Source organism: Lepisosteus oculatus, chromosome 3 (genome assembly GCF_040954835.1).
Source record: "Lepisosteus oculatus isolate fLepOcu1 chromosome 3, fLepOcu1.hap2, whole genome shotgun sequence".
Classification (NCBI taxonomy): domain Eukaryota; kingdom Metazoa; phylum Chordata; class Actinopteri; order Semionotiformes; family Lepisosteidae; genus Lepisosteus; species Lepisosteus oculatus.
This window is the reverse complement of record NC_090698.1, coordinates 11,529,525-11,549,627: the sequence shown is the minus strand read 5'-3', so window position 1 is coordinate 11,549,627 and position 20,103 is coordinate 11,529,525. Positions and strand designations below refer to the sequence as shown.

At 38.4% G+C, this 20,103-nt stretch overlaps 2 protein-coding genes across 3 annotated transcripts in view; both read right to left on the bottom strand.

Annotated features, from left to right (window-relative positions):
* Positions 1-1,806, bottom strand: part of chrnb1 (cholinergic receptor, nicotinic, beta 1 (muscle)) — a 34,504-nt gene extending 32,698 nt beyond the window's left edge. Inside the window, exon 1 of the mRNA XM_006627429.3 lies at positions 1,649-1,806. Within this exon, the coding sequence (XP_006627492.1) occupies positions 1,649-1,700 (52 nt within the window). The 5' untranslated portion in view covers positions 1,701-1,806. The remainder of the gene's footprint in view (positions 1-1,648) is intronic.
* A 7,546-nt stretch (positions 1,807-9,352) lies between these two features.
* fgf11a (fibroblast growth factor 11a) overlaps positions 9,353-20,103 on the bottom strand; it is an 81,025-nt gene continuing 70,274 nt past the window's right edge. Inside the window, exons 5-6 of one of the 2 annotated variants that reach the window (XR_001477774.2) lie at positions 10,345-18,108; positions 9,353-9,956 (exon numbers count right to left, since the gene is read on the bottom strand). Coding sequence is in view for 1 of the 2 variants with exons in the window: in XM_015340453.2 (XP_015195939.1) it covers positions 17,978-18,108 (131 nt within the window). In the remaining variant the exon portion in view is untranslated. Of the gene's footprint in view, positions 18,109-20,103 lie in introns of both variants that reach the window. The other variant, XM_015340453.2, reaches the window with a different exon arrangement.

Genomic DNA, 20,103 nt, shown 5'->3' with positions numbered 1-20,103 from the left:
ACAAACGACTGCAATGAAATACAAGCCTTTGTAGTAGTAGTTTTTGTAGTAGTTTGAGTGCCTGTTTTATCCTGTGAGCTATACAACACAGCTGAGGATTTTCTAGTTTGCAAATGAAGAGATGTTGAATGTGATAACAGGGAGGGGAGGGAGGAAGACAAGTCTTTATGCAGAGAGTTGTGGGGGTGTGGAACAAGCCATACAGTCATGTTATTGAAATTAAATGGACTGGACTGATTTCTGACGTGATTTAGAATGGTCTGTAGACTACTCTAATAATTATTTATAAAGTAAATTTCTTAACTTAGACATAATGGTAAAAAAAACAAATAAAATCAAACAAAAACATATGAGACAAACTGGTGGACAATTAGACAGACCCCCATCAAAAAAGATGCATTTTAAGTTTACATTTAAAAATAGTCAAAGATTCTGCCTCAGAAAGTCAGAGGAAGGGCACTCTATCACAATGGAGCAGAAACAGAAAAAGCACCATCACCAAAAGTCTGATATTTAGTTCTAGGTACAGTGAGCAAAGGACCAGACCAAACGGAACAGAGCCTATGGGAGGAGTGTAAACATGAACGATTTCAGAGATAATGTGTATGGTGGAGCCAGATTATTCAGAGACCGCTGAGATCATTCAGATTATTGAGTAGAAGTGATATGCTGCTAGGGTCCGGTGTGAGAAGCCTTGCCCCACATTGTAATGTGGGTTTAAAAAAAATAAGAACTCTCCTTTGTGATCAGGAAGATCTACAACATTCCAACTACATTCTGAGTGTTGATACACCTGGAGCAGAGTCAGGGATTACATGGAATATGCATTTAAACAAAACCAAAATAAATACTCACAGGAATGTCAGGAGGAGGACAGGCAAATGAGATACAAGAGTTGTGATTGGGAGGAAAATTGCACACCTCCTGCAAAAGGAGATCATTATTTGGTTTACCGGCACTTTGATGATCATCAGTAAAAATGGATTTTGTCTGCTTTCCAGGATATTATACTCATCTGATAAAATGAGCATTTCTTAAATCAACTGGCTGGTTTTGCTGAATACTAGATGTTTAATGTTAAGTGGGTTTTTAATGTCTTTGACATGCACAAGAGTGGTGTAAAATGCATTTTTGTGGCGCAGTGACCTTGAATAGTGCAGATCGATTGTCAACAAGATTATAATCATGGTGAGTATTCATCCTCTTCCAATAATGCCTGATCACCACCTTTTTGATGTCAAGATTGATAAACTAATATCAGCTGTGTATTATTTAGCATTATTAATTGTGACAGGAAAGTAGGGAATTAGTTGTTAATGTGGGAAGCAACTACAGTATATCAGTTACACCCATCGTTAAAAGCTAACAACCTCATATTTGTTTCTCTCAGAGTCAAAGAGTGAGCTTTTGTGAACTGCGCAACAGCTTCAAGAATGATTATTATACAACCCATTGCATTGATATGTATTGCTGTAGCAAGTAATCTCCCAACAATATAACTTAACGGAAACTTGAACGAAGTGTGGAAAGCGATTCAGCCCCTGGTAGGTTTTCATGTTTATGTCTGAAAGCTCTACTTCCGCACTACCATGTCTGCATCCCTCACGTTCACGTTTCCTTGGTTTATTAACTTATTAGTCATCCTTACCAGCCACAGCACAAATGGAGCACATCAGCAGCACAATCCCCAGGCCTTTCATCCTCTGTTTAAAGTCCAAATGGGTCAAAATCTGTCTGGCTTGTGTCTCGGCCTGTGAGCTCAGTGAAAAGCAGGAAGTGCAGTATCTCTGACCCCACTGGTGTGGGCCTACCTAGTGAAGCCTGCTCTTGTCACTCACTGCCGCCCAGGATCAGATTTCTCCTACTCACCCCTGCTGTGCTGAAATGTGAGAGAGGGGGGACAAGGCTTTTTGGCCCCAATGCCACCTGTTCCCATTTATTTAAATCTCTCAGTTTATTAATTTCTTGTTTTGAAATCCATTAAAGAGAAAACAGGGAGCCCAGTAGACACTCCTCCTGAAATCTTCTCTAAAGAAAATAAACTTTTCCAAGACCATCTTTCCGATTTAACAGATGGCAGAAAATGTAGACATTTAGATACAACTGTATCCAACTGTATCCTTCCCAATAATACACAGATAACTGTGATCTTAGTATCCAGACACATTCCATAACAGCTCTTGGGTCCCAGGTAACGTGACAGGACATCCTCTATACTGTATGTGTCTAGTTTGCAAAGCCACCTATGGAAATCTGCAGTCTTTCCACTCCAAATCAATCTTCCAAAGCCTGCTTTTTCACTCCAATTATCTTAGCCATGTACTTTACAAAACATTTCTTCCGGAGCTCAAGAATATTGTCCTTCAGAAGCCTGTGAAGCTGGGGGAAAAAGTCACACTTCCCAAAGACAAGCTAATCAGCATCACTGAACTTCTCCTGTACGTGTATCCAGTGATGGACAGTCATTCCACCCGGGGTCTAGGTTTATCCTGCATTCTACATTTCTGGGCCGGACTCCTGCCTATCATAACCCTCACTCGCAGTCAGAAGCTTTATACTGATTTTTTTTTTAATAATGTGCCCTTCAAATTTGAAATCGAAGACATTCTTATCTCATAGGTCACGGCAATGAACCATCACCCTCACCCACACAAGCTACTCTGACCCACCCACCAATTGAGCCACTGCTATTTTGACAGGTTCCATCACAAGTGCACAGGAAGTGGTTTACAATTTGAAAACTGAGCTGCAGGAGGGGCTCGTTCCTCATGCTAATGGGGTTTGGGGGTTTCACTTGCAGGGAGCCGAGAGACCTGACCCTCTAATTCCCTCTAACCATTTCAACAGCATCATTGAGCTGCTGTAAGTGTGTACTGCCACATGAGGAAAACTGAAGCCAAATGATCTGAAAAGTTCTCAGATTAATCCACCCATTCATTTGCTAACTGCTTTATCCTATACTGGATTGGGGTAGGGAACTGAATTTGAGTCTGTCCCAGCAAATAACGTGTGCAAGACAGGGTATACCCAGGACAGGATGCCAGTGCATCGCAGGGCACACAGTCACACCAGGGCTAGTTTTTCCAGATGCCAATTAACCTACCATTGTATCTTTGGACTGTGAGTGAAATCTCACACAAACATGGGGAGACCATACAAACTCAACACAGTAGCACCCCAGGAACTGAATCTAGTGCCCCAGAGCTGTGAGGCAGCAGTGCTAACCACTACACCACCCCTGAAATTAATATTGAAGTGAACAGGGGGGTGCATGTATCATGTCATGGGGGACATCTTTGATGTTTTCTGTTCTGAACAGAAGGCCACCATAACAAAATATCTACTGTTATCTACAGAAAAAATAAAATATGCCACTTGCCCCTTTCTCATTTTGCTGCACTGTCTCCACCTGAACTCCTTAACAGTAAGATAAGACTTTTTAGATTTCAAGCACAGCTCTCAGCTTTAAACAACTGAGCTGAGTCCTGAGTCCTTTTTTTCCCACAGAGCACACTTTGACAAACAAACTCCTCGCAGACTGAGACAGACCAATGCCATTATTCAGCATCGTAACATATTTTTGAGCCAACGCATCACTGCAGGGGTAAATGCAACAGCATCTGTCTTCATTAGCATTACAAGTGAAGACATCACTGCAGACAGCTGTGCTGGGGTGAATCTGTGTCCGCTACTTGACTTCATATATTTTTGGAACCTGGCATGAAAAAGCCATTCTCTGAGCTTTTCTAACAACTATTGACAATTTGGTTTTATATAATTGAAATCGTCCTTAAACAATACAGTATAAATGTTTTACATCAGTTAGCTAGCTATTAAGGGAAGAAAATGAGTATTCTGATTCTCCGCTTACCATGAATCAGTAACGTCTAGGAAGGCTTCTAATTCTTCTTTAGACCTGTCAAGAAATGAAGAAATGTCTTAATACATTTTTTAAACACACTTGCTTAAAAAAATCTTTCTGTCCAAATATAACCACACATCTAAATTCCTGCAACAGTTTTAACTCAGATCTACACTTACTGTAGCATTTTCTTTAAATCTGTATGTTTTATGGAATGTCCCAAAGCACAGCTCAAAAAAGGAACATTAATGTGTTACACATACAAGGTGAAAATTGAACCTTTGTAATCTGAGCATGGTGAAGACTGACCGCTGACTTCAGTCAAGTATTTAAAATCTAGAAGGGAGCTTACAGAGTCAACTGTGCATACTCTTTATGGATCATTTGCAAAGCAAGGACTTGAGGAACCAAGAGGTTATGGATCCAAAACAAAGAACAAGAGACATTTCTTTAAACCAAGGTTGGTTTCATGAATAGGGCACCTAAATTCTCTAGGACTTCGATGGTGGATGAACTGGTTCATCTCATATATGAAAAAATGCTTGATGATCCTTTGGGATCAATAGCATTTTATACCATAAACGCAAGGAATTATAATCAACAGCTTGTAGACTCCAGATAGCAAGAGGAGTTAAACAGCCTTCTCTTATTTGTGGTTATTCTTAGGTGTTTTTTACTCTTTGTATAACCAAACTACTTTCATATCCGCATGATTTTATGTTACATATTTCAAATATATAACAGTAAGTGTTGGACTTCAGATTTGAACATTTCACATTGAGCCACATCCTGAATTTACAGTATTTTTGATCAACGCTATACAACTTCACAGCTTTTAGAACTACAGCTGCTTAGTTCAGTCATCCTCAGCACAACAGCACACCTGTTGTAAAATAGTGAGGATTGTCATTTGCAATACAAACCAATTTGGAGATTGTTTTCACCGTATTGATGTCAGAACATTGCATGAAGCCGTCACAGGAATTTTCAAGAATAACAGCCCAGCAAACTGCTTTTTGATTTTATATGAAATCACTTGGACTAATCAGCAAACCTACAGTAGTCTAGCTGCCATTAAGCAGCCCCTGAGAAAAGGCTGACAGCTGAGCCAAACATGACTGCCTTCCAGGGACAGTCATTGAAAGAACATTTATACCCACAGAGCACTTTAATTCAAGATCTTGTATTTGAGTATCACTTGAAATAATATCACCAGAAGACAATATGATTTTGTCAATATGGTTGAGAATTTTGCAACCTATGGTGGAAACATGAAGTCAAGTCGTTAGTAACAACATATTACCAACGCCCTGTGATTTCATTCATCCATCCATTTCCTAACCGCTTCTTCCAATTCAGGGTGACGGGGGAGCAGGGGCTTATCCTAGCAAGCAATGGGCACAAGCCACTCCATCAGTCCATCGCAAGGCAGACACAGACAAGCACACAGTCATACCATGGCTCATTTTCCCAGAAGCATTAACCGTGTAGTATGTCTTTGGACTGTAGGAAACTGGAGCACCCAGCTTTGAATTAGGTGCTTGAACTTTTGTTCAGTTAAATGAAAGAGATCACATTTTCTGTGATTCATTATAATTGTCCAGAAGCAATTCAATGAACCAACTCCCAATCTATACAGAATAATAGTGATTTATTTACTTACTTACTTCCTCCTGGTTTATCACAGCTGCCTCCCATCAGCTTTGTCAACAGGTGTATTTAATAATTATATTTAATATAATTGCAGTCTCTCAATCTCAGTTTCACGGACTGACCACACCTGATTCTTATCAAGCTCTGGAATCGCCTCTCTTTATAGCAGTGACACCTCAGCTGAACCTTCCAGTCAGAAATATAGATTCCCTCACACAGGCATCCGACAAAGAATCCATTACACTGTGCCTCAAGGGAGATTTAAAACCATCATTGGAGGCACAATATAATTCAATTATAATTATGATTAATTAAAAGTGCTTTATATTGGCCAACATCCCAAACAGAAAATAATTATGTCTGCATAAATGAAGTTATGGGTGGCATAGTGGTACAGGCGTTAACATTGCAGCCTCACAGTGCTGAAGCCCTGGGTTCAGTTCCTGGGGTGCTATCTAAAGGGGTGTAAATGCTCTCCCCATGGTCATGTGGGTTTCCTCCTCATGTGCTGCTTTCCTCCCATAGTAGCCAGACTATGTGCTCTATGATGGACTGGTGTCCTTGTTTCTTGGCAGGATAGGCTCTGGCTCCCCTGCAGTATCAGATGAAGCAGTTAGAAAATGGATTGATAGATTCCAGTTATTCAGATATCCTTTTCACCATCCATTTGTTTTAAAAAAACACTTACTGTACAGTTCAGAGCTTGATTTAAGAAAAGATGCTACCTCTAATATTGGTCTAACACATGCCACAATATTATTTTCTCCAGTCATAGAGTACATCCAATTTGTGGAATAAGAATAGATATAAATAAATCAAATTAATAATGTTTGTGATTTCTGGCAATTTATTAATACCACATTTAAAATGTTTTAGTTGGTGAAGGACTCTATTGTGCTTTACATATAAGTCCAGTAGTGAAACTCTTGCTGGTTGAGATATGGCAGTTATGCAGCTCCATGAAGTTGGTTTCCCTACAAATAGAACAGTGCCAACAATAAAACCCACCTTTTGTGCTCTTTTTGTGCTGGTTTGTGCTTTTGTAAGTAGTGTTTGCGCTGCTTTCATTCCTGATATATATCACCTTTTTATATAGAGATATAGCATCATGTGACCCCCAGAATGTTAAATGTTGATAATGGGTGATAGTTTGTGTATCTGGTAGTGTTTGCTGAAGCCGTCATATTGAGGGACAGTTTGCCTTAAAAAGCTCCCAGCAGTGCTAGCAAAGGGGTAGAGAATTTTCAAAGGCAACATATGAATACTTACAAGGAATGAATCTTGGTGCGTGTCACTGGTGCATTACTGAAAACAATGATGGACTTGGTTAACGCACCAATTATGATTTAGGATATAGGATGATCTAGTGCAAAGGATGCTGCATCAGGTTACAAACAATGCTGAAAGTAAGCCAATGGGTTTACTTTTGTCAGTAATACAAGAGTGTCAATGTCAGTGGCTTCCATAGCAAAGAGGTGTGTTCCATAGCAAATCTCAATAACAATAGCTCCTTGACATCATCACTGTCTGAACGTTTAGTTCTTGTGCTGAATTGCCCATTTGAATTTCCAGGAAACAGGTTAAAAAAAAACTGGCCCCTGCAGTTTTGTAAGGCGCATGTTCTGTCAAAACCAGCTGGCAAAATTTGTGGGAATCAGTAACATGAATAAAAAGTTAAAACTGAAAATTAAAACTTGACTCAGTAAGGGAAAAAACTACATATAATGGATTTAGTCTTGAGTACAGTATCTGAAATCTCTGTAGTCGTGCAGGTGCAATTATTTAATGTTTGAGTGTTTGGCACACAATTACTCAAGTTAATGTGCTGTGCTTTATGCCATTAATATGGATTATAAATACAAATTACCTCTTGTTAGATTAGTTGTTACAGGAAATTTGATGTAGGGGAGTCATTAAATATAAAGAGACACATGGTGTAACTAGGCTTATTGCAAAGATCACCCTACTTGCCAAATGCAAATCTCAATGTCTTTCCATTGGAGTGGAACAGTGAAAAAACAGAAGTAAGACTCCTTCAAGTGAAACATCACGAATTCCTGACTGGTGTCTGAGTCTTGTAATTGAATGTGGGTTTTAGCAAATTGCACAATATTGAGTAAATAGCACTTTAACAGGCAAAATGTTACTGTGGTGTAATGGTTACCATTGTTGACTCACAGCGTTGGGGCTCTGGGTTGCAGACCTCGAGTAGCCCTGCCAGTGCAATTATTTAATGTTTGAGTGTTTGGCAGTGTACTATACATATATAAAAGCCTAGACCAAACCTTTTCTTCATGAGCAGGAGCTGTTTTACAGAGCTGTCACATTTATTGGTGTATGGTCTTGGAAGGGGATGTTTAAAAAATAGCACCTGTTGCTATTTAACACTGATTCTGGCATTTTCAATTGGTATTGGCTAAGTTATGCTGAAAGAAAAGCACATACATTTGACATTGCCTTCCAACCATTGGCTTCAAAAATGGCGGCTCTTTCTGAGAGATTTGAGACTAGTATATGTATACAGTATTTTTGTCCCTGAAAAGCTGCAGCACAGTAGTGACGTAGCGACAGAAATTAAGTCAGACTTCACGCTGAATGTGATCTGATGCAGGGGGGAAATGTCAGTTATTCACTTTTACGCAATGAAAAATCTTGAAAAGAGCACACAAGGGGCATACAGCAAGCAAACAGAAAGTGGGAGAAATGATGGGGCGATGAGGTCCTGTCTTCGTCTCCGCGCACTCTTTAACGAAGGATGACATGGCGCGCGCGGCAGACAGCTGTCAGGAGCCAGGCTGGCCGGAACAGAGCCCGAGGGAGAAGATAGCAGATGCCACCTGCCCGCTCAGTCCCCTGCTGGGCCAGGCTGTTAATTTACGATCTGATGTCTTTATTGTGGAGATGGCAACCGTTTTAATTATCTAAGAGGGTAATCAGGCATGGCAGCAACTTCTCTAGCCCACATTTTGTGCTCACTGTGGAGCAGTTCAGCCTGGAGCTCTCCTGAAAAGATATTGCCATTGGTCACTGTATGAACTATTGGAGATCACAAATTTTAGCAGGACACTGAGCCACTCTTACGTCCAGAACTGTGAGACCTAGACTAAAAGTCAAATCCAGATCACTCCAGGTTCTTTAATGACAAGTCTTTCTGAACAAGCAGCTCCCCAGTGATATACTTGCTTGATAAGATCTGTATAATAGCCCAATGGAAATGAATCAAACATTAAAAAAACAGCATCACTACAGATATTAGTTAAAACAACAGTGTATATATTGTATATGTATAGATAATGGATATTTGTACAACTACTTGGCCACACATATCGAACAGATTCTTGCAGATGTAGTACTGTATATACAGTACTACACTCTTTCACTCTTTTTAGCAAAGGGGTGGAGAATTTTCAAAGGCAACATATGGATACTTATGAGGAATGAATCTTGGTGCACATGTCTCTGGTGCATTGCTGAAAACAATAATTTGCATGATATGCCTGGAATGTGAAATTTTCCCCATGGTTCAATGTTTAAGTGGACCAATTTTCACAACGTAATTTTTTAATAGCCCAACTTACTTTAATTACAGCCTCTGTATACAAAGCTGAGGATGTTTGTTGCCTGTATAGAAAAAAAAATTACATACTGTAATAAATACTGTTGTGAAACACTGGTATATACTGGTCAATGGAAGTGGTAGTTAGGATGTACAAAGCTATTTGGTTACACCAATGCAGGATGACAGTATAAAGTTTTCGTGTCCTGGTTTTTGGTCAGACCAGATTAATTTAAATGGTGGTAAATTTAGTTTATTATAGAAAAATCAACAAACATATATACAATCATACAAATATATTTTTATTCAATAATATCCAATATTACATCGCATTGATTTGTGTAACATTATTTAGAAATAAATACAGATCAGAGATCAAATGCAGTCAGGGGAAGGAGTTTGGGTTTAATCATTACCTTGGACTGGTTTCTCTTGTTTTCTGTAATGTCAGTGCATGCATGCATCTCAAGATCATATAGATTTTTTTGTTCATTCTTTTATTCCTCTGAAAAAAATGTTCTATGTTCATAGGATAGTCATTAAGTCAATATGACAAATCTGTCAGCCTCTGTGTGGTTTTGCAGAATGATCTGCATTCAAGTCAAAACAGAGAACATCCTTTACACACACGCGTTCGGAGAGCTCCTGTCCCTTAGTTTGTGCCTCCAATAGGAGACTGGTATACTGTTTGGAAGACCTCAGAGTTTGGAAGACTTGATAGCAGTAACCTGGATTGATGAGTGCAGCATAGTCGATTCTGACTGTGGGAGTTAGTAGGGGCTGGCTGGCTGGAAGTTCTGGGGTTGTGGAATCCAGAGAAAAACTGAACCCCGATTATTCCTGTTTGCTGGTAATCATGACGTCCTCACTGCAGTCAAAGCCATTCTGGTGATTAAGGTACAAAGAGGCGATTGCAGATAGTTCCTGTTCATGCTCAAAATCAAAACAAACAAACAAACAAACCACCCAATATCAGTTACAGTACTTTCAACCGAATGATCCTCAAAATCTTTTGTGTATATTAGGGACTGCATGCCTGTCTAGTCTGGTCAGTCCCAGGTGCCTGCTATTTATAACTGATCAGTAGTTAGGATGTGATCAGCTATTTGGTTACACCAATGCAGGATGTACTGTAACAACAATCTTGTTATTGATTTAAAATGTGTGCACCTCTGCAACTGTAGGAAAAGATCAAATTATATTTATATAGAAGATACAATATATAGATTATCTCATCACTCAGGCAATTGAGTATATGTGAGCTCAGACTTACATCCAAGTTCGTCCTACAGAAGTTTTCTCATCCCATAAACAATAATTGAATGCTGAACTTTCAAGGCATGACTTGCAGGTCTTCTTCACTGTGTCCTACAATCCTACAAAGTATCCACTGGGGAAAAATAGCACTAGTATTAGAACCCAAATGAAATGATTTTGAATTCAATTCGTTTCTCCATTAATTGCCACCACATTGAATTGATTTTCGTGGCCTACGATCTTTGCTTGAACCTCAGAATGTCTTACTGCACTGCCAAACCGATACAGCCTTAAAAGCTGAAAGTAGCACTTTTCTTTTACTGCTCAACAAGACATCCAAAATCACTCAACAGCTGTTCCAAACATTTTAAAGCAGGCTTTTACTTGGTAGAAATAATGGGTAGGTAAAGGCCATCTGAGTTTTCTGTGTCTCTCATCCATCTCGCAACCCCTTCTGGCACAGTGTCACCTGAACGAGCATGAGAGGTCTTTAAAAACATATTCAAGACCCTCATACTGAAGTACAGGCAGGGAGGTTTGTTTCGTTGAAGAACATAGGTTCTGTGCTATTTCTACATAAACATACAGCTTCAAGGCCTCCTCTGTTGCTCATTGTAATTGAGCTATTGTTAAATACATACTGTAAACAAAAAATGAACTTATTTAAATTATTGCTAGCCTTGCTCGTGTTTAGTTTTTTTTAGAAGCACAGAAGATTACCAAAACAAAACAAATATCCTGCTATTTCCTCCAGCAATGACAATATTTAATTGCATTCCTAGTTTTGGGAGGTGGGAATGTCTCTCTGTGGGGAGGGGAGTTCATGTATTTATACTTTTTGTCAGTAAGATACAAAATAACTTTTTTCTGCATTACATAGTTTCTAAATTTGCCTCTAAAATCCTAAAATTACCTCAAATAACTTAAATAGTTAAATCAGGAAGGGAAAACTTTTATTGTGGATGTCAGATACATTATGTTATATTAGTAAAAACAATATAAAGTGAGTGCTGACATTTTCATATATATATATAGTGAAATCTTAATGCATTGCTGGCACATGATAAGCTTTGAACAGGGTGCAAACATAATCTAAATTGTTTGGTGCTGTGATATTTTAGGTCCCACTTGTTTATCTGGAACTATGGACATGTCAGGTTAAACCAGTAACATATACAGTAGCTGGAGGAAATTAAACAGTATGGACTGTAACTGCTGTGATTTCCCTTTTCATTCCTTCCTGGCATCTAAAATATTATAACTGCCTTAAGCCTTCAGCAGAAGTTGACTGCAGTTATATAATATTGTCAGCATCACTTTTCAGAACCTAGAGTTATTATTTAATAGTAAGCCAGATACTGTATGTACATGTATGTGGATTTCCATTATCTAAATATGTACTGTATGTTAATCTATATAAGACCATACCCAGACCTTATAAGCAGCATTTATTGAAACTACTGTATTTCAATGGAGTTTTGTCATTAGTAACACTTATATAAAACAGTCAAATTAGCTATTGGTGTAATCATGCTTTCTTTGTAGACATTGCAGAAAATACAGATTCCCAAGAGAGGACTGTGTTGTGTAAGAGTAATCTTTCTTTGGTGTTTTGTGGACATATTCTATATCTAAACGATATGGGTGTATATATATAATCAGTTCATTTAACAGAATCTCTTTAAGTCTCCAGGTCAAATTCAGTTCTTTAAATTACTGAGTTGCCCCAAATTATTATTTTTTCTTATTTTAAAATATATCAAATAGGAACCTGGGGTGCTCTCAATGTGAATTCTCTATGTAATTAACCTACGCACTGGGAGGCTAACTTGCTTTTGGGAACATTGGCCCTGACGTGAGTGTGTGTTTGTGTCTGTGTGTGTCCTTCCTTTTTATTGGATAAACCGCTTAGAAAATGGATGGATGTTCTTCTGCATTCTGGAACACACTTGAAATCAAAAAGTACTCCCGAGAAAAAGTTAAGGGGTTTGATGCACCTTGTCACTGGCATATTAAAATAATGAGGCTAACGTCCATTTGGGCAGATTGGGCACTCAGAGGTTCAAATATGAATCATCCACATATAGTATGGACCTAATAGAAATTCCCGAAATGCAATTTTTTCTCATCATTCATTTGGAAAGTATGAAAGAAGATCAAATGGTAGTCAAAACTCTGCAACAGAAGGGAAGAACATGGATAATTATCTGACCAAGCCTTCACCAGCTACAGAGGTTAATTTCCGGGGAAAATTCACCGGTGACGGATGTGAGCCCAGTTATCTTGGGGCCAGTGCTCAAAGTGCACCACAGTCAATCTTCTTCACATGACTTCTAGAGCACACAATAAACCACCTGCAGCTCCACCATGACATTCATCAGAACACTGCAAACCCATCTAACACTTCAAAACATCTGCACTTTAGCTGAACGCTAACAATCAAGAGACAGTCTCATAAACGGTGGTGTGGATGTCCTGGGGCATGGTTTGACTTGAGAGGTGGCAGAGAAGTCTGCACTTTGAGTATGGACAGACACCCTCCTGGGACTTTGTGCATACCTAAGAAAATAAAATACTGCTACTGTAAGACAGAAAATCTGGGATTTAAGAGGATCACATTACACTAATAAAACTAGCAAAACTTCAAGCTCTTATTTTTACAAGGATTTTTAGAACTTGAAACAGTAATGGTGAATGTAACTCTAAACATGATTGTCTACTTAAAACTGTTACTGTAGGTCAGTGAGGCCTTTGAGCAATTTCTAATGTGATGGGAATCCAGATGTTTCTGCATGTGCCATAATGTTGGTTTTCTGCATCCTATCATTCTGACATGTATCTGATTCAAGATCTATAGCCTCAATCTTTATAAAATTGGTTAATAGATTTCCTGCTATAATAATCAAAGTGTATGGTACACACGAAATTATAACACAGTTCCATCTAGAGGTCAAACACAAAACTCATCCTATGGAAATGTGTGCCTTCAACAATAAAAAGTTCAATTTACATTTTTTCTACTGTATAATTATTATTGTTGAAGCATAATTTTCAGTGTTTCTAGAACATCATGCGCAGTTGAAGCTTCTTGTTTTTCCTTCTTGAAATAAGAACTGGCATTACATTTTCAACCTTTATTAGCACTATCTAAAGAAATGGCAGGGCCTTTTCAAGGCTGTCACAACCCGTCCCAACGCTTCTTATCTGAGTGTCCATGTGACCCTGCAGTGTGCGATTCCTCAGGTGTCCTCCACGCGTTTTTACTGAAACAAGAAACAAAATGTAACAGGCTGAGTGAAGCCTGCCAGCTTTGAAACCACTACACTAACTCAACCCTTGAACAAGCTGATCTTCAATGCTGTTTAGAGTTACAGTTACCAAGCAGAGCTCTGGAAGTCCTGAAAAAGTAAACCAAGAAAGAACTAATAATTGATTTTTGCTTTTGTTATTCCAAAGCACCTGAATGCGTCACAATGCCCGCAAGGCCACTTTACATCTAAAATATACACATTCCCTTTGGACATATAAAGGTATAACGGAATACCTCATTTACTGTGTGTCGCCTGACACATAGATAGCCATTAATTCAAAACAGACTCTTCAACTAAATTTACAAGAAAAGGATACAGAGGTGAAGCCATTACTGTCAGCAGTGCTGGAAAAAAATCTTTTCATCTGAAGTTCCAATTTACTAAGCACCAAAGGGAATGTTCCTAGCTTTCCACAAACAGGACACATTCCTATTGTTCAGTCTTCTGAGTTGTGCCTGTTTAATATTCAATGGCTTCAAAACCTGACTAATGGCTTTAACTGGTACTTTGGCCTGGAAGGAATCAAATATGCACTCAAACAACAAGCTACCACATTTTTTTCACAAAACACAAAAAGAACCCACTGTTACACATGCATATACAGTATATATGCTGCCCTTATAATGATAGCCCTTAGGTTTCATTCCCATAACTCACTTTGCTTTGATGAAGAGGACCCCTTGATGGAGTCTTGAAAGGACATGAAGAGGAAAAGCAGATAGATTTCTAATTTTACTCAACTAGGACACACCTGAGTACAAAGGTGTGGTGGAGTCCATGCATGTGAGGGAGACGTGGTCATGATCAGATCAGTCCAGACTTTAGACCCAGATGCAAACTGAAACATTAAGAAGATTGGTACTAAATTCCTAAGATGGCACAGAAATTGCTAATGAAAGAGATGTAGTCATCCTGCTGTCTAACCAGCTACTGTTCCTAACAAAAGCTTTGGGCTCCTTTGTTAATATAAAGTATTTTCCTAGGATTATCCTTCAATATATGATATGTCTGTAACATGAAAAATGATAGAAACAGAATGACAAAACTAGGCAAAATAATCCAAGACTTATTTTAAATTCAGTATAAATGCAAAGAGCCTCCACATGCATTATGGACAGTATGTATTTCATGACATGCCACTTTCACCTCTTGCACTTTATGTGTTATTTTAGTTTTCACAGTTTCAAGACTTCCACATTCACAGTGTAATTACAGAATGAAAAATAAGACTAAGTTCCAATTCCCACATTTCCTTTCTGCAGGACATCTAGTATTGTAGAGTGCATGAACTATCTCTGGTCGGTTTTATCTTCAATAGTCAGATCCTGCCAGATCACACTGGGCCAAGCCTATGGCAAGTCATTAGAAATTGGGAGTTCAAAGTTAATCTTGCTTAGTAGCTGAGATGTTCCTGATGAAAGTGATTCTGAAAGCATTAAAGAAGAACATACAGTGCAATGTAACCAAAAACAAAACATATATTTTAACTCCAAATCTGAGACTCTAAACATGAGGTTAGCTAACATTTTGCTTTCTTGAACAAAGAATCCCACCTCAACCAGGAGTAGTTAGCAGTATTCTTGAAGTTGCTTATATAGTCTTCTTACAGTAGCCAGCTCATTCCAGTAATACAATTAAGATAGATAAAAGCTGAAGTGGGATATATTGGAGAGTTCTAACCTTTAATAAAAACACGTACTAAGCTTATAAAAATAATTAACAGAACATCAATCTTGGAACAGGAGTGGCCTCTCTGTTTCACGAAAGCTCAGTGCACTATCTCCAGCGCTGGTTCTGTGTAACTCGCACGTTTGTTGGATTTTGTTCGACTTTTCTGTCAATTTCAAGTGTATTTTTAATCAACATGCAACATTTTAGGCAATCTCAGAGTTCATACCCTTATTTCTGTCTCAACAAGATCTTAATAGTTAACCAACCTATATTAAATTTACTAAGCAGAATGACAAGACATGTAATACTCCCACAATAAGGGCCTTTTTATTTTCCTTAATATCCGATTGGTTTAAATTTAATTAACTCATCAGAACATGGGCAATTTAGAAACCCCTAAATTGGTTACAGTGTTGATACCAACTACAAGTTGCTTTCAATTTTTTAAAAACCCAGTTTGAAAATAGTGTATATCCCAGACTGAAAAGTGAATTCAATATAGCCTAGGACTAAGAAATTTTCTGGATCAAAAATAGAAGACACCATGTTCTTTTAGGAGCAGCAGTATGGAATATTGGCTATTAAGTAAGAATAACAGAAGCTAATTAAATATAAATTTTGTGGTCATGATAAATCTTTTTTTTTTTCACCACATGTTAATACATGAAAGGCCTGTTGGAAGGTCAGTTAAATATCTTTAAAGTTAGAAGTACTAAACTCTCCATCTACAGGTTTACGCTTTAGAATAAAAGTGAAAGACTTGAGAATCTAAATCAATAAGATGAACAGAGAGATTGAGATCACTGAGATTCTGTATTTACTGTAAATCCCTTTCAGAAAAGGACACATGGTTACCACAGAAACAATCTCCTACTCATGTTATTGTTAGTATGAAGAATAATGAGCAATCTTCCGTTCCAAGGGAAAATTACCATCAAACACAATTTATCTTAGATATGAGTTGCCCCCCCCAAAAAATGAAGCAGTATTTTCAAACTTCTTCAACATTATTAAAGAGTGCAGTTCTAAACAGAAAATAATGTAAAATTGTTATGTGACAGTAGTAGGTCAAGTGAAATCAAATAATATTTTCCACTATTCCACTATTTTCCACAAAAAATATTTTTTGTCTTTATAGTAGAACACAAAGCATTTTAGAATCAGTCATATATATGGAAGTGACACAGAACAGGAGCAAACAAGTAAAACTGGACATAAGTGGCATAAAATGCATCATAATGACAGATGTTAGCAGTAGCAGTAATTCACACAGGCTGTGTCAGAAAAAGTAGCCATTTCAATCAAATTAAAGAAACAGAAATGTCGACCACAGAGAGAACTGGAGTGCATAGTGAGAACCACAGCTATACAGAGCTATTCTGTTGTGGATACTCTTTCAAAATTAATTTGAAACAAGAATTTCTACACTAAACCTACACCATTATTCACATGTGTAGTGATGTGTGGATGATTGCTCTTTCATTCCTCAGAGGGCTACTTTTTGCAGGCTCACCTTGTAGAATTGCCACTTCATAGTTAAAATTGCATATTGACCTATACTGTATATAAAAATATGTAATCGCAGATGTTCCTTGTTGTTGTTAATGTTAAATAGCTGTTAAGTGGTGGTTCCAAGTCAACAGCTTTAGCTGTGTTATGGTGAAATGATTTTGCAAAAACACTTGTTAATAAGGAATGGGTCTCAAAAGGTAACCTTCATTGAGAAATGCAGCATTGTTGCACTTTTTAAATCGGGTGTAAATACCTGCATTTGAATGTATTGTACTCTTTTGAGTAAGACAGTCTTACAGGATATCATAGTCTCTGCTCCCCATTAATCTGCAGCCAGATTTCCTTATTATATCTGGTCTGTTCCCTACTGCACTTCCGTGAACTTAAAGCCACCTACTTAGGCATTCCTGTTTTCCTTCGCCTACCACAAGATCTTAGTGACCACAGGTGAGTGTGACAATTTTCTTCCTGGTTTTCAGAAAACTCAAATTTGGATCATTTTAATGTATTTCATTTAAACAAATCTGTCCTCTCAAAATGCTGGAGTGGGCTTTTGAACTTAAAAAAAAAGAATGAGGGAAGTGAAATTCATATTAAAAATGCCAACTCGCTTACACTGAGTCATCCTCTGGAGCATCCAAAACAATCCCATTTTATTAATGCATTGAACCACGGGAATGTGGTCTCCCCAGGAATGTGGGCCCACAGGCAATAAAACGTTCCACATCCCTGAAAGGAAGTTGTTTTCTTTTAAAAACAGCAGCACGTGAGACATTTAAAGACCATCGAATAACATGGGTGGCCCTAATCGGGTTAGGAAAATAAAAGATCTTTGGTGGATTTCCTCTTGGCCGTGTCTGTTCTGTGATGTTAGTGAGGATAGTTTAGTCCTAGCAAAATGACTTTTCCTCAAAAGCTTGGAGAAAGGCTGGAATTGTCCACTGGGCTGCTCCACTGGAACAGCCACCATTATTGATGACCCAGACATTCAGTCAGCGCCTGGCCAACACTCCCTGTTTCAGGTTCCTTGGACTTTCACCGATGTACCTAATGCAGAGAGTGGACTAGGACTGGGTGGTTCTGATCACTACCCCAATCGAGCACGGGTTATAGCCCCTTCTTCCTCAGGAAGACTGCCCAGCCCCCCTCTTGGGGCTACAACATTTCTTTTTTGGGCAGGTCTTTCCTGCCGTTCTGCAGCACAGGAGAGTTTGACGTTTTGGCGGTCTTCCGTGGTGGGCTCTGCTCTGCCACATCATGTAGAGAGGGCTCCCGGTACATGGCCACTGTTGAGAGGGACAGATGAGAGATGGTAGAGATGAGCACAGTTTAACTGGGTTAGTAGTGGCATTTTGTTTCATTCAGGAGTGAAGAAAAGTTTAGGGTTCTATGGCGGGATGGTGACTCTACGATTCTAAATTAAGAAAAAACTGTCAGTGTATGAGATAGGCATTATGCATTCTAAAACAGATACATTAAATAATAAACACAAAACAAAGGACGACCGTGAGCAATTGGAAAGCTTTTAGAGTGGAATTGTGTACAAAATGTTGCACCCTGGCATCTTTCAGTGGTAGCAGAAATGGGAACAGTCAATAACATCTTGTGGCAAAGGAGCTTTTTCTTAGAGACAGTAAGGGAGACAAGGAGGCAAAGGACCACAGATTACCAGAAACGACAACTAGAATTAGTGCAAACCTACTGACAGTAGGTCAGTAGTAGTGTTGCAGTGAAACTAATTCTTCAGTGTTGATCGCAACAGCACATCAGTACTGATAGAGTTCACAATCTGTCACTTTTAAAGTCCCAGCTGCTCCATTTAGTAGCTCCCAAAAAGCTAATGATGCAGAGGATAAGACACGTGATAAGATAAACTTTAGTGTCTCCTAGGGGAAACAATGCACATCTGGATACATTACACAATATTGCACATCACAGCTATTACAACATGCATAGCTCATTACAACCAGAAGAAGAAAAGAAGGAAGATGTATATACTTTAATAGTAATCAGAATTACCATATAATAATAATAATAATAATAATAATAATAATAATAATAATAATAGTCTCTTTATTAGCCCTATACAATTTCTTGCATTAGGAATTCGTCTTTTCGCATACCCCAGCTTTTCTCCATGGAGACACAGACACACGGACAGGGAGAGAAGCTTGGGGTCAGAGTGCAGGGTCAGCCATAGTAGTGCCAAAGAGTGAAATGTCTGATACCTCCTGTATGATAATGAAAAGAGATGGTAACACCATCCAACAGGACAGTAACCTACTCTGTCTGGTTTGTTTCGGCTTTAATTAAATTATTATGGATTTTAATTATTACATGAAGTGATTATAGTTTGTCTTTGTCAGGCTAGATGCTTGTGGCTTAAACTGTATGGAGAGGAAATGACATCTGTGAAAACCTGCATGGGAACTTGGTTTTTATGGAGGCCAGAATTTGATTAGTTTTGTGCCCAGCATTCGGAGTGCTTCCCATCCATCAGACTGACAGGCCCAATGGAGAGAACGTGGTTTGAGTGCCAACCTGGTCTAAAAAGGAGCAATACCCATGCAACAACGTGTCTAGATTAAATCTTTCTCTTCTGAGGGATTGATGTGCAGAGCTCAGACTTAGTCTGGGAGTTTGCTCATCCCTAAGCCCAGTTTTTAGTTCCCTGTAATGACATTTCATTGTTACCACTCTCCTACGATGATGCAACTTGTTTTCCTTCAATTCTGTGACATCTAAGTGAAAGAAAAGCTTCTTTTTAATATGTACACAACCCTATGTGTTGCAATCCTTTGGAATGTTTTAAACAAAAAATGACAGTAAGTACTGAGACACATTCACTTTACAGAGTATAAAACTCAGTATTTGGTTACATATTCCTTTGAACCAATACCTGCATGAAATTGGTGACCCATTGAGCTCACGGAACATTTTGTTAGTTTTTTTAATGATATCCCTGTCTAAATAATCAATCCTAATCAATCTGTGCCCCTTTTCACCATTTCCAGGTTCTGCCTCAATTCTTCACAGTCTGCTTTTCTAAAACTCTAATCCCTAATTTTAAAGATTTAAGGTATTCAAAAATGCAGTAGATACAATGTAGATACAAAGTAGAACTAATGTAGAAACAAACAGTGGCGGCTATTGTTTCTATCACATCAGGATTCTATCCTGATTGCTTGAAAAGAAAATTTTAAATACCCTTAAAAGCAATAATCCATAACATCCATCCACTTTCTGAACAATTACAGGGTCACATGGGAGATGGAACCTTT